General features: G+C 39.5%; 1 protein-coding gene across 7 annotated transcripts in view; it reads left to right on the top strand.

The window, feature by feature from the left end:
• Positions 1–24,320, top strand: part of SYTL4 (synaptotagmin like 4) — a 214,948-nt gene extending 190,628 nt beyond the window's left edge. For all 7 annotated transcript variants that reach the window (XM_047843879.1, XM_047843878.1, XM_047843875.1 and 4 more), the window contains 16 exons: positions 1,631–1,810; positions 2,062–2,277; positions 2,412–2,521; positions 2,748–2,850; positions 9,349–9,450; positions 9,927–10,002; positions 10,445–10,535; positions 10,647–10,750; positions 11,242–11,334; positions 12,625–12,803; positions 13,101–13,203; positions 13,713–13,874; positions 17,401–17,509; positions 19,331–19,430; positions 20,324–20,532; positions 22,674–24,320. In XM_047843879.1, coding sequence (XP_047699835.1) covers positions 1,701–1,810; positions 2,062–2,277; positions 2,412–2,521; positions 2,748–2,850; positions 9,349–9,450; positions 9,927–10,002; positions 10,445–10,535; positions 10,647–10,750; positions 11,242–11,334; positions 12,625–12,803; positions 13,101–13,203; positions 13,713–13,874; positions 17,401–17,509; positions 19,331–19,430; positions 20,324–20,532; positions 22,674–22,822 — 2,016 coding nt within the window. In that variant the 5' untranslated portion in view covers positions 1,631–1,700 and the 3' untranslated portion in view covers positions 22,823–24,320. The remainder of the gene's footprint in view (positions 1–1,630; positions 1,811–2,061; positions 2,278–2,411; positions 2,522–2,747; positions 2,851–9,348; positions 9,451–9,926; positions 10,003–10,444; positions 10,536–10,646; positions 10,751–11,241; positions 11,335–12,624; positions 12,804–13,100; positions 13,204–13,712; positions 13,875–17,400; positions 17,510–19,330; positions 19,431–20,323; positions 20,533–22,673) is intronic.
• The last annotated feature ends 2,240 nt before the right edge of the window (positions 24,321–26,560 follow it).

Raw genomic sequence — 26,560 nt, 5'->3', positions numbered from 1 at the left:
AGAAACCAGAGGGTGACGGAAATAAATGGCTTGCCAATTTGGTTAGAGGCACACTTAGTAAACTGAAATTGTCTTTTGTCTGGACTATTACAATAATCCTCCTGTCTCTTCTGAATTTTCTTTTTTGGTATTTAAAAGTAAGACACTTTTATGTAAAAAAATCATAACCATACAAAGCAAAAATTAAACGTTGCCCCTCCCAATTGTAGTCCCCAAGAAAAACCAATGATCATGGTTTTTGTTCCAGACCTTTTTTCTCTACATATGCAAATGTATGGATAAATACTTTATCAAAGGTATCATTCAGTATAGTCCTGCAACTACCTTTTTTTCCACTCCAAGATGCATCTTCATACAGATCTACCATATTTTTTAAATGGTTGCATAATATGCGGTTATATGGAAGTATTATTTTGTTTAAAGAACTATTTTGTTTTGCTCTTACAAATGTTGCAGTAACATTCTTGTGTATATACCCTTGTATGCACATCTATATGGGTATTTACATCAGGTACATTCTTAGAAGTGATATTGCTTGGCTAAGGAATGTACATATTTTACAATGTGTTATGTACTTCCAAATTGAACTTCAATTTGTCCTTTGAATCAGTCTTTCATACTATAGCTAGAGTGATCTCTGCAAGATGAATTTAATCACGTGATTTCTCCACATCAAAAACAAAGCAACAATAAAGATGTTTGATGGATTTCTATTGTCTGTGTAATAAATTTAAAAATTCTTAATTTTTAAGAGTGAGAGTTATAAAATTTAGCCCCCCCATCTTTGCTACCATTTCCCCCCACCAACAAAAATTTACTGTTTTATAATGAAAAATACACCTCTCTGTAAAACCTACCATGTATACAAATCTTTCTCTTCTCTCTCTATGCAAGATAGAATTAGTTATTTTCTTCTTTAGGTTCCCATAGCATTGAATTTATTATCCCTCTCATAGCACTTAGTACATTGTGCTGTTTTTATGTGTATCTGTCTCCCCTACTAGTCTGTGGACTTCTTAAGGACAGGAATTGTGTCTAACTCATCTCTATATACCTAGCACTTTTCACAATGCCTGTCAGAGTGGGTGCTTAACAAATGTGTGAAGACATTCTTGAAGTAGTGACAGCAATAAGAACTTTGGGAGATAGAATAGCTTATGGAAGTTTTGTAGTGTAGCATGAAGCTGAGTCCTGAGAACATGGAAGCTGGTCAGGAAAGGAGAAATGGCTTCAACTGGCAGGAGTCCCCATGTGGTTTTCTCCTCTACTACAGAGACCATCTGTCTGATTATTTGGATTAATACACTTGGGATGTGAGAACATTTAAAGTATTGAAAATTGGATGATTGAGGATCCACTTGGTAGAGGGGGAGTTTGACTCAGGTGTTCTGTGCTTATTCCAGACTAAGTGGCTTATGCTGAAAGACTCAACCCTTTTTCTTCAAAAATCAAAGCCTCTTCATTTTCAGGGCAGGATTCAGGTGGGAGTAGGAATAGTAAATAGGTCAGCTGCTTCAACGTTGTGTTTTTATCCTGACTTAAGGGGAAAGTAACCTATTAAAAGGCCCTAGGGCTGTGGTCTACTCTGGAGTAAATTATCTGTGTGAAATTAGTTCTTATCTTATTTCAGGCAACTCTGGTAACTCTGCTGGTCTGATTGCTTTGAAGAAAGAAGAGTAGAAGAAAAAATAGAATAAATCATGTCAGAGATACTTGACCTCTCTTTTTTGTCTGAGGTGGAGAGGGATTTGATCCTCAGTGTTCTACAACGAGATGAGGAGCTCCGGAAAGCAGATGAGAAAAGGATTAGGTAAGAGTTCCAGAAAAAAGCATGAGTTCCCAGACCTTTGACCAGTTTTATCTGAACCTCTCCTTACACCTCCCATGTCACTTTCAGAGGAACATGTGTGAGGTTTACAATTCCTCACTGGGTCAGGTTGGGCTCTGAAGTTGTTGCTTTCACAGAACCAAATAGTCTTACTGTCTCTGCCCCTCAACATCTCTCCATCCAACCTGTGCAGATCGCAAATGTGCTTGTGCTTCTGTTTGGGGTCTTGGCAGGCGACTGAAGAATGAGTTACTGGAGATAAAAAGGAAAGGGGCCAAGAGGGGAAGCCAGCACTATAGTGATCGGACCTGTGCTCGGTGCCAGGAAAGCCTTGGCCGTTTGACTCCCAAGACCAACACTTGTCGGGGCTGTAATCATCTGGTATGTCGGGACTGCAGAATCCAGGAAAGCAATGGTACCTGGAGGTGCAAGGTGTGCGCCAAGGAAATGTGAGTATCACCTATGGAGAGAGGAAATGAGGCCCCTGCTATGGTGAGAATTTCCCTCCTTGGCCTTTGTTAGCTGAATGATGAGGGCCATTTTTTTTTAAATTCATCTGTCATTTTCTTCTATGCCTTCCCAGAGAGCTGAAGAAGGCAACTGGTGACTGGTTTTATGACCAGAAACTGAATCGCTTTGCTTACCACACAGGCAGTGAGATAATTAGGATGTCCCTGCACCGTAAACCCTCAGGTACTGATCTTCCTGGAATTTTTTTTTTTTTTGAGGTGCTTAACTTCAGTGATAGATCCTCAGGTGTGGAATCCTATTATGTTCTTACTGGTGGTAGTTTCACTTCATGGGCTCTGGGGGCGGGGGTGTAATATAAAGATAATACTGCCATCCCGTCTGCAAGTGTAATGTATTTCCCTTCCCCTCTCATCACCACCACCCTGCCATGCTTTTGTTTGTCTTGAAGTGAATAAAAGAGAGACAGTGGGACAGTCCCTTCTTCATCAGTCACAGATGGATGATATCTGGCCAGGAAGAAAGATCATTCAGGAGCAACAGAAGGAGCCCAGGTAAGAACTAGCAATCACTTTCAGAAATGCTAAACATCCTTTTAATTCTATCATTTTTAACTTTCTTCTATTTAGAAAATAATAGTTGCTTATTACAGGAAAATTTGGAAAGTACAGAAAAGAATAAAGAAGGAGGGAAAAAATCCTAATCCCACTACCCACATGTAAACATTAACATTTTCTCATATTTACTCTGTTCTTTTAAGAACAATTTAAAGATGAATAAAAATGACACATACTTATTATTAAAAATTTAACTAGTATAGGAAACAATAAAGAAAGCAAAAAATTGCCCAAATTCCTACTACCACAGTATTCACATGTAAAAATTATTTCCAATACCTTTTGTGCATATATATAGATAGAAGGATGGGTGGGTAGACTGAAAAATCTGCATTATATTAGATCATAATATATACATTAAAAGCATGCTATTTAATTTTACTTGAATTTAACAGAATAAAACATTGAAAATTGAAGAATTGCTAATCTTCCAATGTTTCTTTACCATAAAAGATATTAGTCATTAACATCCCACTAAGTTTAAGAAAAAAAATATAAAAACCATTGAACAATCATTTTTTTCCTAGTATCTTTTTGGCAACAGCCTTATTGAAATACAATTCACATAACCATACAATTCACCCATTTATAGTGTATAATGCAGTGGTTTCTAATATGTTCACAGAATTGTGAAACCATCACCTCAATTGATTTTAGAACTTTTCATCACCTTAATAAAAAACCCTGTACTCTTTAGTTGCCACTCCCCCAACTTCCTTTTCCTTCCCCATCCCTCAACAATCACTGATCTTCTTTCTATCTCTGTATTTGCCTATTGTGGACATTTCATTTCAATGGAATCAAAGACTATGTGGTCCTTTGTGACTGTCTTCTCTCACTTAGCATAATGTTTTCAGGGTTCATCTATGTTATAGCGTGTAGCAGGACTTCATTTCTTTTCATTGACAAACAGTATTCTATTATATGTATATGCCATATTTATCCATTCATCTGTAGATGGGCATTTGGGTTGTTTTCACTTTTTGGCTATTATGAGTAACGCGGCTGTGAACTTTCACTGTGAGTTTTTGTATGAACATACATTTACATTTTTCTTAGGTAGATACCTAGCAGTGGAGTGCTTGGCCAGTCATTTAGTCATTTAAAAAATCTACCTGTTTCAATAATATCAGTGGACTGTCTGCTATGAAAGAGGAGGAAATTAGCTTTCTTACACTTCCTACCAATGCTTTCCCCTACTTCCTTTTTTTATTACTCAAATTACTTTTACTTTGTTAGCACTTATAACATTTACATCCTGCTGTGCAACCATAAATCATCTGCTTGTTTTTAATTTTTTTAATGTTTATTTATTTTTGAGAGAGAGAGCACACACGTGCCCACAGGAGCCCACACGAGCAAGTGGGGGAGGGGCAGAGAGAGAGGAAGATACAGAATCCGAAGCAGGCTCCAGGCTCTGAGCTATCACCACAGAGCCTGATGCGGGGCTTGAACCCACAAACCGTGAGATCGTGACCTGAGCCGAAGTCAGATGCTTAACGAACTGAGCCACCCAGGCGCCCCTGAATTAAATCTTTCTTCTGTTTTCTTAGCCATGACTTTTTGAACTTATGACTTGACACTTTACTCCTTATTTGGCTGCTGCTGGTGAATTGTTTTGGCTTTTATTTGTGTTTTTCCCCTACATTTCCCTCAGCCAAAGAGAAATAACTTAATCATATTTTATATGATTGGTGAAAAGCAATATAATATAGAAATATGTAAAATGAGTCCCCTGTAGCCTCACTGCTTCTGCCCCCAGCTATTATCATTAATAGTCATTACTAGTTTTGTTGTATGGACTACCATAACTGTCTAAATGTATAAATATGGATTGGATTCTTATATTTTTCATTTCTTTTTAAAAAAGGATTATACTACATACATGTTAATAAATGATAATAAATGAAAGAGAAAGAACTTTGAAAACTCCATAATATAGATAATCCAGTAGAAAATTGGAAAAGTATTTGAACAGACATTTTTCCAAAGACACTATATAGATGTCAAATGATGCTCAACATCTTTAATTATTAGAGAAATGCAAATTAAAATCATAATAGGATACTACTGTATACCCACTAGAATAGCTAAAATTAAAAAACAGACCATACCAATTGTTGGTGAGAATGTAAAACAACTGGAATTTTCATACACTGCTGGTGGGAACGTGGAACAGTACAGCCACTTTGAAAAACAGTTTAGTAGTAGTTTACTTAAATGTGCACTGCCTTGTCATTCAGCCATCCCATTCCTCAGTATTTACTCCAGAGAAGTGAAAGCGTATTTCCATGCAAAGACTTGTACATGAATATTCATAGCAGCTTTATTTGTAATAGCCAAATGCTGGAAACAACTCAAATGTCTACCAATAGGGTAAAGGGATAAATCGTGGCTTATTTTTACAGTGGAATACTACTCAACAATGGAAAGGAATAAACTATTGATACAAAGAACAAAGAGACAAAAAACAACAAACAAAAAATAGAAGCTATACTGTATGATTCTACTTATATAAAATTCTAGAATATGCAATCCAAATTTTAGTGGCAGAAAGCAGATCAGCACTTTCTGTCTGGGGTCAGGTAGGGAGTGAGGAATGGATTATGAAGGAACAAGACGAAGCTTTTAAGAGTGATAGATGTGTTCACTAACTTAATTGTGGTAATGGTTTCACAAGTGTCTGTATATGTTAAAACTCATCAAATTGCACACTTAAACGTGCAGTTTATTTATGTCAGTTATAACTCAAGGTGTAAATCACAGAAAAATATAACATCGACATCTTTCCATGTCAGCACTAAGGGTCTGGGTCATTCTTTTTGCTATCTGTATGGTATTTCCACACAGCTTTGGGTGGGTGACTCATCTGTTCTAGGTGATGAGGCCCCCTTCTTCCTTTGTGGATAAGGATAAGAATGGCTTTTATTTCCTGAATCTGATGAACACATCTGACATCATGGGTCAGAATGTAATTTCTGAAACCTGCTGCTTCTGGCTGTCTATGACCTCTTGTCTCATTGGACCCAGAAGACTTATTTACCATAAACATGGAAGCAGATTAAGTGGCCATAAATGATCTTTGCCATAAAATTATGGAGCCACAGAGGTAATCAAATTCAGCCCTCTTATTTTTACAGAAAAGAAAGCAAGATAAGTGATTTACCTGAGATTATACAGATAGGTAGAGCCCAGGACTAATCTCGTAGTCTACTTTTTACTGCACAGATGTCAATAATTTCCTTTTTTCCCCAGGGTTATTTGTATCATCTCTGAGTTAGTACATATTAATATTTAGGAAAAATACAAGCAGAAAACACACTCCATGAGTTATTGTTCAACTACCTCTCTAGAGGAATGGTTCCTCTTTGGGTTCTTTATTCTTTGGAACAAAGGGGGGAAAAGAATGATTCTAAAGTAAAAATGAAATCAACTTCCCTGCTGTGCCTTAGACTATAAAGCTAATACATCTCTCAAGAAATGACTACTGTTTCATGCACACCCTAGGATTTCAAACCCTACTGTTTTCATGAAGTTATTGCAAACATCATGTGATAACCTGGAAAGTTTATTATTTACTGCCTAAAACATTATAGATTCTGGTTACCTTGTTCTTTGTTCATTTAATAGTTCACTCATTTTTTAAACAAATATCTATGAATACCTACTATTTGCCAGGCACCATTTTAGGCAGTGGGATACATTGGTAAATACAATAAAGTCCCTTGCTTGTGGAGCTTATATTTGGGGGTGGATGGACACAGACAGTAATCAAATAAATATATCAGATGTTGACAAGTGCTATGAAGAAAATGAAGTAGGCTAAAGGGATAGGGAGTGCCAAGAAAACGTGTGTATATATGCTATTTCACTTAGGGTAACCAGGGAAAAGTCTTAATAACAAGGTGACATCTGAGCAAAGACATGAAGCAAGTGAGGGAGGAAGCAATCCCTGGGAGTACATGGGGGGAGTGCACTGTGGGCAGAGAAAGCAGAAGATATAAAGACCCGAACGTGAGTTTGTATTTGGCACGTTTGGGTAATCTGGAACTGAATGGGCAAGGGGAGAACAGTAGGAGATGAGGACAGAGAAGGGATGAGAAGCAGATCATGTAAGACTTTGTTGGCACCTGTAAGGACCCTGTCTTTCACTCCGCATGAGGAGGAGGAGTCTGAATGACATGATCTTTTTCTCTTTGTTTAAACTGAGGTAAAATTCACATAACATACATTAAGCAGTGGCTCCTCATTTTCTCCAGTCTCTAGTCTGTTTTCTAGAGACACCAGATTTGCCTATTCTGGATCTTTCATATAAATGGAGTCATGCAAAATGTGTCTTGCTTATTTCACTTAGCATAATATTTTCAAAGTTCATTCATGTTGTAGCATGTATCAGAAGTTTCTTTCTTTTTATTGACAGTAAAGTTTCATTGTATGAATATACTATATTTTGTTTATACTTTCACCAATTGGTGGACATTTACACTGTTTCAACCTGTTGGCTATTATGAATAATGCTGCTATGAACATTCATGTACAAGTTTTTGTGTGGACATATGTTTTCAGTTCTCTTTGGTATATACCTAGAAGTGGAATTGCTGGGTCATATGGTAATTCTATATTTGGACTTATATGTTAAAAGTTCATTTTGACTGCTGTATTGAGGATAGATTGTATAGGGACAAGGGTAGAAGTAGGGAGTTCAGTCAGGAAGCTATTGTGATCATCCAGTAGCTAGATGATGGTGGTTTGGACCAAAAGTAGTGGCAGTGGGGGATGAGAACTGGTCAGATTCTACATACAATTGAAGATAGAGCCAAAGACTGCCTGGGTGGCTCTGTCAGTTAAGCATTCGACTCTTGATTTTGGCTCAGGTCATGATCTCATGTTTCATGAGTTTGAGCCCTGTGTCAAGCTCCACACTAGCAGTACAGAGCCTGCGTGGGATTCTCTGTCTCCCTCTCTCTCTCCCCCTTCCCTGCTCATTCTCTCTTTCTCTCAAAATAAATAAATAAACATTAAAAAAAAGAAGAGAGAGCTAAGAGTATCTGCTAACAGATTGTATTTGTATTGTGAGAGAGTAAGGAGAGTCAAGGAAAATTAAGATCCTTGACCAGAGAATGAAAGGAAGAAGTTGTCAGTTGATGAAATTGAGGGGATAGCAGATTTGGGGGAGGATTAGGGCCTTAATCTTGTACTTGTTGTCTTTGAGATATCCAAACAGAGATGTGAAGTAGGCTATTGGAAATACCAGCCTGGCATTTGAGTGAGAGATAAATTTAGGAATTATTAGTTTATAGAGGATATTTAAAGCCATGAGACTAGATGAGATCATTTAGGGATAATTCTAGATATTGAAGAGAAGCAGTCTAAGGAATAAGCCTGGACATAATCCAAAAATTAAAGGTTTAGGAGATGAAGGACCAGCAAAGGAGCCTCAGAAAGAGACCCCAGCAAGGTCAGAGGACCAGGAGAGTGTCATGTCCTGGGAGTCAAGTGAAATTAGTTGAGATTCTTGAGGAAGAATGATTTTTCCCCTTTTCTTAACTGCTCTCACAAATTCCTTGAGTCCCAGGAATTGTGTTCTTCCCTTTAGAGATGAGAACTGCTGTTTTGAATGCCCATTCATTAAGCCGAGAAAGAATTCTGGTCTTCTGAATACTGTCTTTGAAACATACTAGTTATTTATGTGTATACATTAAGCCCCACTGAGAACATTCGGTCAACCAATATATGAGTGCCTCCCTGTATGGTAATTTCTCTTCTAGGCATTGGGAACACGGCAGTGAATAAGATTTGTAGTCACTGATCTCACAGAACTTAGTCTAATGGAGGAGAAAGACATTAAATAAATCATTTGTTTAAATTATTGAATAAATTAAATAATTTGAAAGACATAAATAATTACATATGTGATGACTGCTACCAAGAAATCAGGGTGCTTTAGGAGCATATAAGAAGGTTACTAATCTAGACTTGGAGTGGGGGCATAGTCAGAGAGACCTAGAGGAATTGACATACAAGGAGAGACCTGAAGAAGGAGTTGATTTAGCCAGGTGAATAAAAGTGCTCATCATACAAAGAACATCCCAGGAAGAGACAAGAGTAAAAGGGAGAACTTTGGCATGGTCAAGGAACCAAAAGAGCTTACTTAATCCTTCTGGAAATGTAAAGTATAAGGAGAGGTTGAGGGTGAAAGATGAGTCTGGAGAGGTGAGCAGGGGTCAAAATCATAAGGATTTTCTTGCCCTGCTGAGGAGTTTTAACTCAATTCCAACAGCAATGAGGAATTGCCGAAAAGTTTTAAAAGTATATACTCAGATATTTATCTTAGGAAGATCGCTTAGGCTACCACTGTGAATGGGTTGAAGGAAGCTTGACTCCCAGCAGGAGAGCCCACTTTCTTTACACATTGGCTCTTGGTTTTTATTCTAGCGTGCCATTTGAAGTGCCCAAGCTGAAAAGTGGAAAGAGTGCACTGGAGACTGAGAATGAGAGTCTGGATAGCTACACTGCTGACTCGGATAGCATGTCAAGGTGAAACCCCTGCGAGTCTCTGCACTTCTGCTCAACTGAAGTCTCCATTTTGTTGTCCAGCTCAGGATGCATGGGTCCTGTGCCTTCAGTGTTCCTGACTTCTGTCCTCAGCAAGTCAAACGAAGTATTTTCTCTGACCTTGCCACAAGTTTGTCAGTAGTACATTTACTGTTGGCTTTGAGCACAGCCTTCTGGAGCATGCTAACTTCCACAGGCTGCTGCATCTTGGAGGAGTCTTCCTGGACCAGTAGCAACTGTCCCTGATGTCCCTTAGGAGGGGGGGAGTGAGTGCTTCTGTTTGTGCAAAGTTGATTATCTAATTGTTTGCATTCCTTCAAGGTAAATCAGATGTGAAGTTTACCTTCTGGATTTGGTTACTACAATCACCCCAAGCCAGTGGATCTCCTTCCATAGAGCTTCCATAGATGGGGAAGGTGAGGAGGTGATTTTGTTATAACTTCTGTATCTACCTCCAGGAGAGACTCTCTGGATAAATCTGGACTCTTTCCAGAATGGAAGAAGATGTCTGCACCCACATCTCAAGTAGAAAAGGTAAGCTTTAGGTATTGGTCTGTTGGGGTCTCTCTCTCTCTTCTCTCTTTCTTTTTCCCTTCTCAGGAATAGTTTACATCAAGAATTCAGTTAAATGAATTTTAGTTCAGATTCACTTGGGAGCATTTAAGGTTTGGTTGAAACATGTGAGAAAATAGGTTTTGTACTACTTCCTAGGATTAAATTCCTAAGATTAAATTAATCTTTCCTTTAACTTTGCATAATTTAGCAAAAGTCTGAGCCTTATTTTTTTTTAAATTTTTTAACATTTATTTATTATTGAGAGACCAAGACAGAGCATGAGCATGGGAGGGGCAGAGAGAGGAGGAGACACAGAATATGAAACAGAGTCTGAGCCTTATTCTTAAGTCAATTTTTTCCTTATTCATCCTCCACCTACCCAGCAGTCCTTTTCCATTTCCTGGCCCTCATTCCTTCCTAGGAAACTCAGCCTGGGGGTCAAAATGCAGTATCAATTGATGAGGGTGAAATGATATTTAAGAAGAACACCAGAAAAATCTTCAGGCCTTCAGGTAGGTTTCGCTTCATGGCCTTAGAGATTGAAGTTCTCAATACCCTGGATGGGTTCTTGGTACGGAGAAGAGTACGTTTCTTTTGATTTGGGTTTTTGCTCTTCCACTCAGAATACACTAAATCTGTTATTGATCTTCACCCGGAAGATGTGGGACATGAAAGTGGTTCCTTGGGAGACAGAAGCAAATCTGTCCCAGGCCTCAGTGTAGATATGGTAAGTACCCTTGTATTTCACTTGTCCACTCTATGAAATTTTATAAATCTAGAGCTGACCTTAGTACTTGATACTCTTAATTGACCTAATTATTTAGGAAAGGGCAACATGAATCTTTATTGTAAAGTAAATCTTGTTGCTGAATTGCTTAAAGAAAAATACTGTCTTCATTGTCTCTTTCATCTTCAAATACATTGCTTGATATATAGTTGGGGTTCAAATAAATACTTATTTTGATTCAAATGTAAAGGGGTGGTTGGATTGGGCAGACAAATGAGAAAAAGATATTCTTATTGTCTTTAAATTTGAGAAAGATGGTTGGAATATAGTTTGGAAACCTGAAATGGGAGACACAAAATAAGGATATGTGCATGCATGTGTACATGACACCTCAGAGTTTAGCAATAATTATGGCTCCCACCAAAGGAAGTTCATTAGTCTTTGAACTTTTTCTCATTTTATTAGCCCTGAATCTATATTTATTGTTCCAGGAAGAGGAAGAGGAAGAAGAAGACATTGACCATCTGGTGAAGCTGCATCGCCAGAAGCTAGCCAGAAGCAGCATGCGAAGTGGTTCGTCCATGGTAAGTTCTATTGGTTCTGTGGCTATAGACATGTTTGGGTACCAGGAATGAAGGAAGTATCTCTCTAGAGCAGAGTCAGGACCTGGGAATCATCCTAGTCACTCTTTCCAGGTAAGTGAGATACATTTGTTTATTCATATCCTCAGTTTAGATAATAGTTGCTTAGTGCACAGCTAGGTGATTTCCCTCAGCCTCTGCCCTGGAAGTAGTTAGGTAATTCGGTAATTAGGACTAGAGACATTCTTTATCACAGCTTTGTGAACAGTAAACCATAACTTCTCCTCTAAAAAGGTAACAGGCCATGAAGTGAGCAAGATAATATTTCTTCATCAGAGCCCACTCCAAATCTCACATTCAAAAGTATTGTCAGGGTGCCTGGGTGGCTCAGTTGGTTAAGCATCCAACTCTTGATTTTGGCTCAAGTCATGATTTCATGCTTTGTGAGATTGAGCCCCATGTTGGGCTCTGCGCTGACAGCTCAGAGCCTGCTTGGAATTCTCTCTCTTCCTCTCTCTCAAAATAAATAAATCAACATTTAAAAGAAAAAGAACATTGTCATGAGGGGACCCTGGCAGGGTTAATTGGCATCAGGGTATGATTAAGGAGTAACAATACAAATCAAAATCATAAAGTTAAAGGGACAGTAAAGAATTAGGGCCTAGTTCTGTCAGAAGTACAAAGATTTGTGTTTAGGGGACACAGAGTCAGGAACCAGAGTGATTAGAGTTTGTTTCTACTCACACACAGGAATAGAATGGCAGGCTTACAGAGACGACTACTACCTGAGAGGAAGAGGTATTTTCACCTCTGGTGGGATTCCTGCCCTCCACCATTCTTAAAGAATCACTTTTTCTATAGGTCTTGATAGGGATATGGTGGATAAAAGAAACCCAAAGATAATTGAGGCACTTTGTTTTAATGAGCAACTGACCCCCTCTAGCCAACATTTTAGTGTATGTAACATATTAAAACCATAGTTTCCTCCTACCTGTACTCCTTGTCTACCTTCTGGGACAAGTGAAAACTAAAAATAAAATTTATAAAAAGCAGGGAAGAAGAGAGACAGAACATAGGTGAGCCAAGAACTGATTATTAACCTCAATAATTATGAGTGTGCTACTAGGCTGTCTCATGCTCTGAGTACAAGCCTATTGGCAGTACTGGCTTATAGCAGGGGCTTCTGAAGCTTTTGTTTTGTTGCGTGACTGTGGCTTTATTTTGAAGGAAGATGTGAGCAATGTGGGAGGGGAGTATGCCTTTACCAGATGTTTGTGGGTGCTTTATCTTCAGAGTACAATTGGCAGCATGATGAGTATCTATAGTGAAGCTGGCGATTTTGGAAACATCCTTGTGACCGGCAAGATCGCCTTTTCTCTCAAGTATGAGCAGCAAACACAGACTCTGGTCATCCATGTGAAGGAGTGCCACCAGCTGGCCTGTGCTGATGAAGCCAAGAAGCGCTCTAACCCGTGAGTGCTTCTGGAACCTGACCGATGCTCTGAGATGAGAGCTCAGACCCTGGCATCTATGTGGGCATTCTTGAACTGAGGTTATCACTTCCTGGGAAGACAGGGAGGTGTGACTGAGAGTGGTTAGGAAAGATATGGGAGATGGACCAGGACTGGGAAAATACAAGAAGGACATGTCTAAGAGGACTTGATGTGACATTTTCATTTCATCATGGCATATGTATATGGAAAGCAGAGAAGTGAAGAATGGGCTTCAGAAAAGACAACAAATGACTCCGTTCTCTCTTTGGTCTCTAGATATGTAAAGACTTATCTTCTGCCTGACAAGTCCCGCCAAGGAAAAAGAAAAACCAGCATCAAGCGGGACACTATCAATCCGCTATATGATGAGACCCTCAGAGTAAGTATCTAGACCCTGGGAGTAGAACTTGCCCTGTCTTATGTCTTATGTGGCAATTTCTCTGCTACACAGCTGGTTGACATGGCTTTCAGTGGCCATGTCTGTTTCTGAAGATGCACCATGGACATCTGTTCATATACTAACTTCCCAGAGAACAAAGGTGATCTGGCTTTCTTGGATTGTTGTGAAATCGGAGGTTCATGTGACCACAAATATTTTAAAAAGTTATTTTGGATCAGGAGTTTCTGTGGCAATCCTTTTTGAATGTTCCATTGTTCTTTCATCCAGTCAAGGAAAAATTAATTTTCCAGGTCCTTCCATAGAATAGGGTAGGTTTTTGTGAAATGGGGTAAGTGGAGGCTTTCATGAAGGAAATTCAGAATTCTTAGGGATTAAAGTAATTTGGTATTCAGGATTATGGACTTTGGGTATGGTTGCTCAGATTTTTGAATAATCTTTTCTGAGGAATTACCACAAACTAATCATCCTGGGCTTCTTTTTTTTCATAGTATGAGATCCCAGAATCTCTCCTGGCTCAGAGGACTTTGCAATTCTCAGTTTGGCATCATGGTCGTTTTGGCAGAAACACTTTCCTTGGAGAGGCAGAGGTCCAGATGGATTCCTGGAAACTTGATAAGAAACTGGATCATTGCTTGCCTTTACATGGGAAGGTAGTCTGCTTTCACAACTTACACAGTTGGCTCTGAGGTAGCATTGTCTACATTGATCTCTGCTGGTACATATTGGTAGCGTCTTTGAATGAAATCTTCTGTAGAGTTCTAGCGCACCCTGCTGGAGCTTCTGAGTTTGACAGTAATTTCAGATGCAATTGTAGGCCAGGCAAAGGATGAAGCCATAGTTTTCCTTTGAAAAGTCTTTCATGTGTGTGCCAAGCTTTGCCTCATAATGTTCCAGAGTTTGGGCATATTCTAACATACTAACTTGCATCTTTTCTCCAAGCTAACCTTTTGGGTGTATCCTAATCTATACTCCTTTTCCAAGCTAATCTTTTTACTAAAGCAGTGGGAAGTAAAGGAATTCATGGAGATCTAATTATTGTGCTCTTTGTCACACAAGCCAGGGACAATTTTACTTTGGAGATGGCATCTCAGGCGAGAATATAGCAGTATGCATTGTAGTGCCTGGGATCTGAGTGCAAACCTGGATTTGAATCCTGGTTCTGTTATTTGCCAGCTGGGTAAGTCACCTCTCTTATAAAATAACTTAGATAAATCACTTAACTTCTGTGAGTCTTAGTTTACTCATCTACAAAATGGCGATAACAGTGCCTGGCATATAATGGACATTCAGTAGGTTACTGTCATTCTGGTTAAGATAAGATCGCTAAAACAGAGTTAGGATTTCTTGATAATACGAACTGTTCAATGGAAAAGTTCCTTGGTAAAATTTTTTTACACCACCATTTTAAATGCTAAAAGTAGTATGTGTTACAGAGACTATCTTTGGAAAGATAGACAAGAAGCTAGTAGTAGTGGCTGCCTCTGGGAAGAGAGACTGAGATGAGAGAGCAGTTTAGTTTTCTCTGTATGCCCTTCCATGACGTTTGAGCTTTTTACCATGTCTGCATATGTTGCTTAAGAAATTAAGAATAAAAGGATTTCTGTGCACATGGTTAAAAATGAAAACAACACAGAAGTGTATAAAAAGAAAAGTACATTTCATTACCTAGAAATAAACACTGTTATCAACTACTTTGATATCTTCATAGAGATTTGGTATTAAGCAGCATGGATATAAACGTAAGGATTTATAATTTTTTTCCTTTTTATGCAAATTGGCTTATATGAACCTCATCATGTACATGTCTTGAGTGTTTTAGTTTAACAATTGATTATTTATCATGGGCCTCTTTCTATGTCATCACTTACATATCTATCTCATTTTCATTGCTGTATAGTATTCTTTCATGTGCCTGTATAATAAATTGTTTGCTTTCTCTGCTGTTAAAACTATGCTGTAATATGTCTTGGCCTTCTTATGTGAATGTAACTATAGAAGAAATTTCTGGTGGTGGAATTGCTGAGTCAGAGGAAAAATACATGCAATATTTTGATAGCTACTGCCCTCCATGGAAAATATTAACAATGTTAAATCTGCCCCTTTAAATACTAATAAAAACAGTAAAACAATTATGACCAAACTATAGCACATTATTAGAAATTTAGAATTTCTTAAGCATTTGGCACACAAGTCATTCTCTCAGGGGCCTACAGTTGATATAATTATATTGGAAACATCACCATAAACCATTATGAAGCACTGCCAATAAATGTGTCTTACATCAAAAGAAAAAAACTGCATTAAAATGGAGTCATTTGCTCTTAAAATATGCCACTGAAAAATTACACCAATTTCTAGCTAAGGCTGAACTCTAGTTTTTAAGAGTCTACTGAAGTTCACAATCTAGGAGTTAATAAATTCTGTAGACATTTATAAACATCAAAAAAGACTACTCCAGTATTACATAACTATTTTAACTTAAAACATTTTACATTTATTGTCTCTGATCTATCTTTACGTGCGTGCGTGCATGTGTGTGTGTCTCCTAGCAATCCATTTGCTCCCATTCAGTTTTCTCTTCCTGGCATCCACTTCCCTATTCTTTTGCATCTCTCCCATACGCTAAACTGTGCATTCTGGGTATGTGGTACATTTTTCCAAACCAGTGGGGATTATGCTTTCCTGGCATTGGTATACTCCGTGCTGAGGACCCCCAGCGAACACAGATGACAGGGTACATCTAGTCTGCACCAGCTCACATTCTAGATACCAAAGCAAAAAGAAAAGAACCATGCCAAGAGAGCCAATAGAGGGAAGCAATTCTGCTACCAGCAGCCAAAGATAATAGGCCACTTGCTGCTCATTCCAGTCATTCATTCATTCATTCATTCACTCACTCACTCTTACATTCATTCAGTAAATATTTCTGGAGCATCTCCTGTGTGCCAGATACTTTGCTAAGTGTCAGGCATACTAGGCTGAGAAAAAATAGGGTGATTCCTGTCCTCCTGGCATTGAGTGGTAGAGATAGCCATTAATCAAAAGTAATGTAAATAAATATAAAATTATAAATTGTGACATATTTAAATCCTTGCAGTGGAGCTCCCTCCGCCTAGCCCTCAAATCTTTGCAAGCTCTTTTTAGAAAAAAATATGCTTTGTCTTTGAAAATCATATGAGTGATACATACCATTTTCTTTAAAAAGACACTGAAGATATACACACAGTAAAAAGTGAAAGCCCTCTCTCCTTTCCCCAGTCCACTCCTCTCTGTAGAATAAACAAGTGTTAAGTTTGTATGTATCCTTCTGGGTTTTTCTATGCAGTGTAGTATAGTGATTAAAAGCATAGACTCTGGAGCCAATCTGTCTGAATTTGAATCCTGCCTCTGCCAATTGCTAACTGTATGACCTTGGCAAGTTACTTAACCTCTGTGTTCCATAACCTGTAAATGGGGATAATAGTACCTATCTCATAGGGACTGTCTTGAGGATTACACAAAATGATATACTTAAAGTACTTCTAACAGTGCTTGGCACATAGTAACTATTATACAAGTGATAATAATCATTATTTATATACATACATATTCACATGTACAGACATGAATATATTTTAATAAAAGTGGGAAACTTTTTATGCATTTCACTTTGCTGACTTAACAGTACACCTTGGCTATCTTTCTGAGTCAGCATGTATGGATTCCCTGCATTCTTTTTGATGATTGCATGCCGTAATCTATATGCCATACATGGCATTAAAATCACTCATTTAACCTTTCCTATATCGATTGCCATTTGGGTTGTTCCCACTTTTTGGCTCTTACTAACGATGTTGATAGCAAGACTCTTCACCATGGTGTCAGTCCCTGTGAGTTTGTGTGGCAACTTTGCTGGAAGACCTTTGAGGGTATTTGGAATCTAGTAACTGTATCCCCAAATTAGCAAAATAGTGGGAATTGTGGAAGACTTTGTTGGTTCTTCTGCAACTCCTTCTAAAGGAACTGCCTTGGAAACCTGTGGCTGCCATGGCCTTGGGACCCTGGATTGTATTCACAAGCTGGATTCTCTTACATTATGAAGCTGTTCTTAGGGCTAATTTTAGAATCTCCTTAGCGAGAGGTCTCAATAACTCCTGAGAAGCCCAGCTTGACCTGTCGGGTTTCCCTGTGTTTCAGATCAGTGCTGAGTCCCCGACTGGCTTGCCATCACACAAAGGCGAGTTGGTGGTTTCACTGAAATACATCCCCGCCTCCAAACTCCCTGTTGGAGGTGACCGGAAAAAGAGTGAGTTTGGGGTGTGTGTGCTGGATTTAGCCCTTAGTGTTTTCTATGGGGTGTCTGTGAGATAGTGCAGCTGGTGGCTAGCACTGTTGGAGAGACCAGATTGAGAGGCTCCCTGGATCATCTACTGGGGAAGATTCCTTTACTGAGTAAGGCTTTTCTGCATTGTTTTCAGCCAGAAGGGAATATTTTAGGGTTAGCACTTATTATTTTAGGCTATTAAACTGACTTGAACTTGGTCTTGCTGTGGCAAGCTATTAAGAGGGCAGAATAGAACAGAAACTTTGGGGGTGAGAACGGGTGGTTGCAAGAGGTAGTGAAGTATGAGGGACAGGAAGGTCAAGGTTGAGGAAGAGTGAATCAACACACCAGGCACTGTGATAGTGACTGTGGATATGTAGATGAATAAGACATATTTGTCTTCCCCTGAAGAGCTTAGTTTAGCAACAAAGAAAGACAGGAAAAGACCACCGATAATGGGAGTCCTGAATTCTCTTTGGTTATATGTGGGAGAGCTTCAAAGAAGAAGTAAGGATGAAACTGGACTTAAGATTTTACCAGGAAGAAAAGGAAGTGGGTGGGGTAGAAGGGCAGTTCCAGAAGAGATAGCAGGAGCAAAGGTTTTAAAAAGGCATGGTAAATGCCTTTAAAAAGGCAAGGTAAAGGGCTGTATGTAAGTAGTGAGGTAGTGACATGGGATCAAGATCAGTGGCACTGGAGTTACAGGAGTGGGGCTGGAATTGTTGATGAGGCTGGTGCCTAACTGAAACGGGCTTTGAACATAATGGTAAGGAGTTGAATTCGATCCATTTGTGCAATGAGAAGCCAGAGTTCTTAGAAAGATACCTGTAGCAAGGTCTAATCTATAGGACTTGGGGAATCAAAGAGATCCTCAAAAAGGGAGTGCAGAATGACTAGAGAAGAGAAGCAAGGACAACATTTTAAAGCATGAATAGAGGAAGAAAAGCCAGTGAGGGTAGAGGGTTATTAGGAAAGATATTGAAGAAGAAAAGAGTGGCGTCGTCAATAGTATTGGGATATCAGGCCAAAGAGGATTGAGAAGACATGGTGCATTGGCGTTAGGTTGAGTATTCAGTGGATAAGTGGAAGCAGAAGCCAGATTTCACCAGAAACTAGCCTGAGTGAATGAAGCAAAGAAGTAGAAGTAGTGAATGTGGGCTCTTTCTTTCAGGATACTTGTTGGTGAAAGAAAGGAGAAACATGGAGAATAGTTTGAGAAGGCAATAAGGGTAAAGGGAGATTTTCTTTTAAAAGGATTTTTAAAAGAAGAAGAAGAAGAAGAAAAGAAGAAGAAGAAGAGATATTAGTGTATATTTAGACTGGGGGATAGGACTGGTAGAGAAAGATATTAAAAATGGGAAGTGGGGATTGAAATTGATGACATCTGATGAGTCCTATGAAGTGGGCATGGGATCAAGAACACAGGTAGAGGTGTTCCCTTTTTAAAAACTCTTTAACAAATTTCAGGCAACTTTATTTCTCTAAACTCCCATTGTCTCATCTATAAAATAGGAATAATAGTACATATCTTATACGGTTGCTTTGAGAATTAAATGCTTAATGTAGGATCTGGCACATAGCCAGTTTTCTAAAAGTATTTGTTGCTGTTGTCCTTATTAATTGAGCACCTGTTGGTTACTGTCAGGCACTGTGTTAGGTCCTAAGACTCCAAGTCAGGTGTGGTCCAGTTGTCACGAAGCTTGCTGCCTTTAGGGGGAAGGGATGGAAGGTGCTATATAGATAAAGATCAAGACAAATCTGAAGGTGTAGGGGCTCACTTGCTATGGCTGACATCCCTTACAGGTAAAGGTGGGGAAGGGGGAGAGCTCCAGGTGTGGATCAAAGAAGCCAAGAACCTGACGGCTGCCAAATCAGGAGGGACTTCAGACAGCTTTGTCAAGGGGTGAGTCCCTGGACCAGCATCAAACTAACCAGTTCTAGGACAAGAGAGCTAAGAGATGAACCCAATTTAACCTTTCTCTGTGGATATTATCCTTGTATATCCTACCACCTCCAGCAACCAACTTTGCTCCTGAAAATAGGTAACAGCGAAGCCTCCACAGCCACCTTTGTACTGGTCTAAGCTCAGTTTGGACTGTGACATAGTGTGGATTTCCAAAGAGGAGGGTGGTAAATAGGCTGGACTTTCCCTCTCTTATACACTTATGCTTTTAATTATTCCTGAATAAAAATCTGTGTCCCCTGACTATTAAGATTTAGGAACTCAGGACTTTGTTCTCCACAATATTTCAACAATGCCAGCTTTCCCCAAATTATACATCACCCCACTGACTTTTAAGGTCTCTTGAAAATCATGTTTGGCTAGGCCTATAGTTATTACTATTGATTTTATTTAAAGAGAACCTCATCCAATAGAAATGGAATCATGAGCACTGTTATATGTAAGCAATGAATCACTGGGTTCTACTCCTGAAGCCAATATTACACTGTATGTTAACTAACTTGAATTTAAATTAAAGAATGTAAAAAATAAATAAATAAGAAAGAAAGAAAGAAATGGGATCCAATATCTAACACCCATGTCTGGTAGAGTGTAGATAACAGTTTACTATAACATTATGTTAATTTTCTCTCCAGGTTAAAGGAATTGAATCAGGTGAATGATCTAGTGGGGGTAGTGAGAACTCTGCTTCAGCATATTCAAAGGAGGGAGTGTGTGTACTCGGATCTGAATGTTGACTTACCTGCCTGGGCTAGCTACGGAAAGGGGAATTTAGATAGATAGTTACTTGCCAGGTTTGAGTAGGTTGTTGATTACTCCCCATCCTCTGCCAGATACCTCCTTCCCATGAGGAACAAGGCCAGTAAGCGTAAAACTCCTGTGATGAAGAAGACTCTGAATCCCCACTACAACCATACATTTGTCTACAATGGCGTGAGGCTGGAAGATCTACAACACATGTGCCTGGAACTGACTGTGTGGGACCGCGAGCCCATGGCCAGCAATGACTTCCTGGGAGGGGTCAGGCTGGGTGTTGGCACTGGTGAGAGCCTCTCTCCCATCCTGACTATTTTAAAGGCCTCTTATATATTTCACTCCTACTATACCCAGCCCCCTTCCTTCAAAGCTCCTCTATAACAAGAGTTGTCTTCTTTCCTTTCAGTTAACCTTTGGACAATATTTACTGAATGCCTACTATGTGCAGACCTAGGGGAAGGCTGAGCTCATGCACTGTTATCTGTACAGATAAATGTGACCCTGATGGCCAAGAATGCCATCATCCTACCACCAAAAAAGTCTAAAAACCTACCTGTATCTGTACTTATAATTTCCATCTTCCATTGTGTTATAATGAAAGAAGGGTCCTTTCTAGCAAAGGCCAAGCTCTTTACAAGTGTTGTGGATCACACCCTCACCTTCCTAACCTCACTTCTGGAATCTCTTCTCTCTCCTGTCTGATCACTTGCACTCTCTCTGCCTCCCTCCTGGAGGTGAACACAGATAACCTCTGGTATTTCCAATATTAAGAAACAGAAATAAATCTTTTATTGACCCCACATCCCCCTTCTAATTTCTTAAATTGTCTCTACTTCCTCACATCTCTTTTAGTGCTCAATCCACTGTGATCTGGCTTCTGTATGACCACTTCACTGAGCAATTGCTCATGACAAAATTTTGTTTTCATCTTACAAGAATATTCATGCTATTTAACATAGCTGATCACTCCCGTTTTCTTTTTTTTTTTTTTTAATTTTTTTAATGTCTATTTTTGAAGGAGAGAGAGACAGAGTGTGAGCAGGGGAGGGGTAGAAGAGAGGGAGACACAGAATCCAAAGCAGGCTTCAGGCTCTGAGCTGTCAGCACAGAGCCTGACACGGGGCTCAAACCCATAACTGTGAGATCGTGACGTAAGTTGAAATTGGACACTTAGCTGACTGAGCCACCCAGGCACCCTGATCACTCCCCTTTTCTTAAAATACTTAGCTTCTACTGATACTACACTTTTCTTTGTGGGTTTCCCATTCTCTACCCATTCTAAATATTGGTGCTTTTCAAGACTTAGTCTTGAATCCTCTTTCCCCTCTCTATAGTCTCTGCATGCCTGCAGCTTTTAATACTACTTGTATATTAATAAGTCATACAAAGCATTTAACACAAAGTGTCTAGAATGATGTTTTTACAAATGTAAGCCGGGTCATATCAGTCTCCTGTTTAAAACCCTTCAGTGGCTTACTACTGTACTTTAGAAGACAGTCCAAAGTTCTTGCCATTCTGACAGGCCCCTATAGATTCTGGACCCTTTGTTACTTTATGATCCATCCTATATCACTCTCTTGCTTGCTCAGCCATGTTCCAAGCACAATGATTCTTTCTGCCCTCCAAATATACCAAGCTTATTCCAATTTCATAGTCTTTGCAATTATAGTTAACCTCAGTCAGGCTCCTTCCCATCTTTCAGAGCTTAACCCAAATGTCTCCTTGGACAGGCCCTCAGACCACTCCATCTAAACAAGGCCCTGATCTAGGCACTACAGATCATCCTGTTTATTTACTTCATGACATATATCTCATTATCTGAAGTATCTTGACTTGCTTGTATATTTGCTGCTTTCCCTGTCCAAATATAAGCTGCCTGCAAGGCAGAACTTTTTTTGTTCACCACTGTATCTCCAGAGCCCAGAAGAGTACCTGGTATACAGTAGGCACTCAATACATGTTTGTTGAAAGAATGAGTGTACAAAAGAATAGGAATGAGGCCACATACAATCTGAACTCTAGTCCTGGAATCTACAGCTAGAGAAAAAGCTGTTCAGCTGCTGCTGCTTCCTTTTTTTTTTTTTTTTAAATTTTTCAGTTAAGTTGGCAATAACAGCAGGGCAGTAGCTCTGGCATGAGGTGTCAGACACTTAGAGCTCTGTAATGGCCCCAGAATAAGAGGTCTGAAGCTACCATGTGCTGTTTGGAGTCCCATTTCATCAACTTGAAGTCTCCTGATAGAGTCTCAAGAGCACAGAAATAGCTTTTCGGGGTCAACAGGGAGCAGTTTACAGACTGTTGTCCCAGCAACCTATCTTCGTAGCACACTGTCTTTTACAGGATGGCTACCCTTGCTGTATAACCCTTCTTTTCTGGTGGGCTGTGGAGTGGGTTCCCTGTTCAGCTTCTTCTGGTGTTTCTCCTCAGGGATCAGTAATGGGGAAGTGGTAGACTGGATGGACTCGACTGGGGAAGAAGTGAGCCTGTGGCAGAAGATGCGACAGTACCCAGGGTCTTGGGCGGAAGGGACTTTGCACCTCCGTTCCTCGATGGCCAAGCAGAAGCTGGGCTTATGAGCCCCTGTCCTTCTATGCAGGTCTTGTCCTGTCCAGGGCAAGTCAGAGGAAGCGAAGAAACCAAGAGCAAAGATTTATATTTAGTGTATGTATGTGTGTGTGTGCATGTGTGTTATGTATGTGTGTGTAATAAACATATATTTCTACAAATCTCATTATGTTAGAGTGATGAAAGTTTGTTCCTCTTTTTAAAGCAGGCTCAAGAATAAGGGTCTGTTTAAAATGTTTTCATTTGTGCATAATCTAGTATATTTCCAGAGTCCATTCTTTTATCTTTATGATGTTTAATTAGCTTAAAAATCCTTTAAAACAAGTTTTTATCTCCTGTCTTGCAATTCTTTTCCTACTTCCCCAGGAAGCCCTGTCTACCTTTGGCATTTGTATAGGTCTGAGGCCAGGGCTCTGGGAAGCAGGGTTGGGTTACTAAAGACAGGAGAAGATGGGAGAGAGGTGAGTAGGTCTGCCCTTTCCTTTCCAATTTATGTTTTGAACTCTATTTTTACCTTGATATATTTCTGGAACTTGGTTTTTAACTCTTATTGTTTTTAAGCAATTTCCATATTACTTTGGTCTAATTGTTTTCTTTTAAATGCTAAGAAAATTCCTGTTTCTTCAAGCTCCATACACCTTCCCTAGACCTTTAGGGGACCCTTATAATGGAGCTTCTTTAGAAAAACACTTTAATTAGATAGTGGCCTTTTGACTGAATCATGGACATGTCCACAATGGCTTCTCAGTGGTCTCATAGGACCAGAGGGACTGACAGTGAAATGTCTCCCAGCCCATGCTGGATCTTTGCATTTTATACAGATACAGCTCTTGTTGGACAGCTCCTCATTTCTCTAATAAAAGACAAGATATCGTCACTCTCATATACCACATCTTTCTTAGCATTTGTGTCTGCAGTGTGGTACCACACAGAATATGATGGACATACCATTACACCAGCCAGAATAGCCAAGTACTGTCTAAATTGGCCCAGTGTTTCTCCAGACTGGGCACGGTTAGGGCTCCAAGAGAATATGTTCAGAGAATCTCCCAGTTATTCTGACTTCCTTTGTGAAGTGGTTTCACTTTCTATTTTTTCTGTTGTTTCCTATACTTGACCTAGATGTAACATGGGTGTGGTGTGCTGAGACCTTTCTAAGAAGGGTCTGGTGATCTAAGGTTCATTTTCTGAAACTCACTGTACCAAACTGACCTTGTTATTCTTGCAACAGTATCTACACAGAGTTGTTTGTAAAAGGAGTGTATACTGGAGAAGAAATCCCTTTTGGTAGAGTCTGCTAGCTGACTCTCCTATAAGGCCACTGGACTAGGGGTGGCTGCAGTGGTTTCTATTGTACATGTGAACTGAATAGAGGAGTGTTTTTAAAAGGTTTGGTGTGGGTGTGGATTAATATTGTAACAGAAAGCATCATTTGGGATCCTGGGCTGTAACTTGCTCCTTTGTTCTCTACCCCCTGAAATGTATGTGTGCTTCAATAAAGCTTTTTCACCTGTCAAGTGTTTGCATTTGTTAGTTCTGTAGATGCTTTTCTTTCTGATGTTGTCACTTACTGTTGTTGCTGCTCAGTGGATTGAAGGAGAAGAACCAAAGTGACAAATGCCCTTCCCTAACCATTCTGTGCATATTGAAAGAAAATTTCCCTTTCCCTACATTGCTGCCTGATACCACTGCCAAACTCTGATCCATTGACCTTTGTGTTTGGTATCTATGGAGAGAACTGAGAATTCTTCTTAAAAGTGCATCACTTTTCTTTCTCTCTCAAGTACCAAGGGAACTTTTCCTTTAGCTCTGTAGCCCCGTACCACAAGGAAGGAGAGAGATGTGCACAGGGGAAGGAAGATGTTGTTTGCTGTGTTTCTTTCTGGATCCTTCAGTATTTATAGGAGGTGGGGCCTTTTTTCCCCTTTGCTCCTACTATCATCATTTAGTCTTGAGAAATAATTAACACATATACTAAGCAGCATTAACAACTCAGGCAACAACAGACGTTGGCGAGGATGCGGAGAAAGAGGATCTCTTTTGCATTGTTGGTGGCAATGCAAGCTGGTGCTGCCACTCTGGAAAACAGTATGGAGGTTTCTCAAAGAAGTAAAAATAGAACTACCCTATGACCCAGCATTGTACTACTAGGTATTTATCCAAGGGATATAGGTGTGCTGTTTCGAAGGGACACATGCACCCCCATGTTTATAGCAGCACTATCAACAATAGCCAAAGTATGGAAAGAGCCCAAATGTCCATCGATGGATGAATGGATAAGGAAGATGGTGTGTGTACACACACACACACACACACACAATGGAGTATTACTCCACAATAAAAAAAAATGAAATCTTGCTATTTACAACTATGTGGATGGAACTACAGGGTATTATGCTAAGCAAAGTTAGTCAGAGAAAGACAAATATATGACTTCACTCATATGAGGACTTTAAGACAGAACAGATGAACACAAGGGAATGGAAGCAAAAATAATATAAAAACAGGGAGGGGGACAAAACATAAGAGACTCTTAAATATGGAGAACAAATAGAGGGTTACTGGAAGGGTTGTGGGAGGGGGAGGGGCTAAATGGGTAAGGGGCATTAAGGAATCTACTCCTGAAATTATTGTTGCACTATATGCTAATTTGGATATAAATTAAAAAAATAAAATTTAACACACACACACACACACACACACACATACTAAGCAAACCCATCTCAGGAATAAGGCCCTGGGTTAAAAAACCTGGGTTTCTAGGTAGAGCCCAAGTGACTTTTGACCTCTTGTGCAAAAAGGTATTAATATGTACTGAATGCCTTTTTTGTACAAAGCTTTATGCTAGGCACATTATATATTATTCCTTAACTTCTCCAAGCACCTTATGAAGTAGGAAAATTTCCCTGTTTACAGGTGAGCAAAGTCAAGCCCACTATTATGCAAAAGAGTTAGGATTTGAATCAAGGTCTGACTCTACTATGCTGCTTCCTGTGAGGATGTTCTATGCATTATGGGCAAAGGCTCAGAGGAACGGATGAGTCCTTTTAAAATATCTCAAAGGAATCAGTTTAGTTTGCTAAGTAGGAAAACCCGAATGCTTTGGATGTTACCTAACCAGCTGACTGAATAGCTTGTGTGTGTGTGTGTGTGTGAGAGAGAGAGAGAGAGAGACATCTTGGGGGAGATGGGAGTCAGAGGAAAACAGAAATAAGGTTGGGGTAAGGCTAGCCCCTTGTCTGGCTGTGAACCTGATTCTGCTGCTGCCTGCTTCTGTTCCTTTAGCACCTGGAATTTCTTGCATCATAATGCAAAAGAGGTTACAGTAAATCTTTACCTAAAGAAAGCAAGATTGACTTGCCTGTCTGACTACTCAATAAAATGAAACAAAACAAAAGCTTCTCAATTTTTTTTAAACAAGAGCATTTCGATACGAAAGTCAGGCCCAGGTGGAAACTTGATTTAAGAGGCGGTGGGCCTCTTCATGTTATCATTTGGGTCTTTGACCTAGTAGCATGCCCTGCCTTGGCACTTGAGGTGTAAGTGGTAAACACAAGGAAGGGCATTTATTTTAACTAATGTGCAATCTTTGCATTTGGAACCACAGACCTGTCTGACTGGAGATTTCCCACATTAGCTCATTGGATTTCATCTTCTGCCCATAACTTGTCTTTTGACTTTCAAGCTCCTGTATTTCCTTGGAGGGAAGAGGGAGAAGGGACATTTTTGCTCCAAGTTTGGTCATTTAC

The sequence above is a fragment of the Prionailurus viverrinus genome, chromosome X (assembly GCF_022837055.1).
Source record: "Prionailurus viverrinus isolate Anna chromosome X, UM_Priviv_1.0, whole genome shotgun sequence".
In the NCBI taxonomy this organism is placed as follows: domain Eukaryota; kingdom Metazoa; phylum Chordata; class Mammalia; order Carnivora; family Felidae; genus Prionailurus; species Prionailurus viverrinus.
The sequence above is the reverse complement of the archived record's forward strand: the minus strand, read 5'-3'. Positions and strand labels throughout refer to the sequence as shown.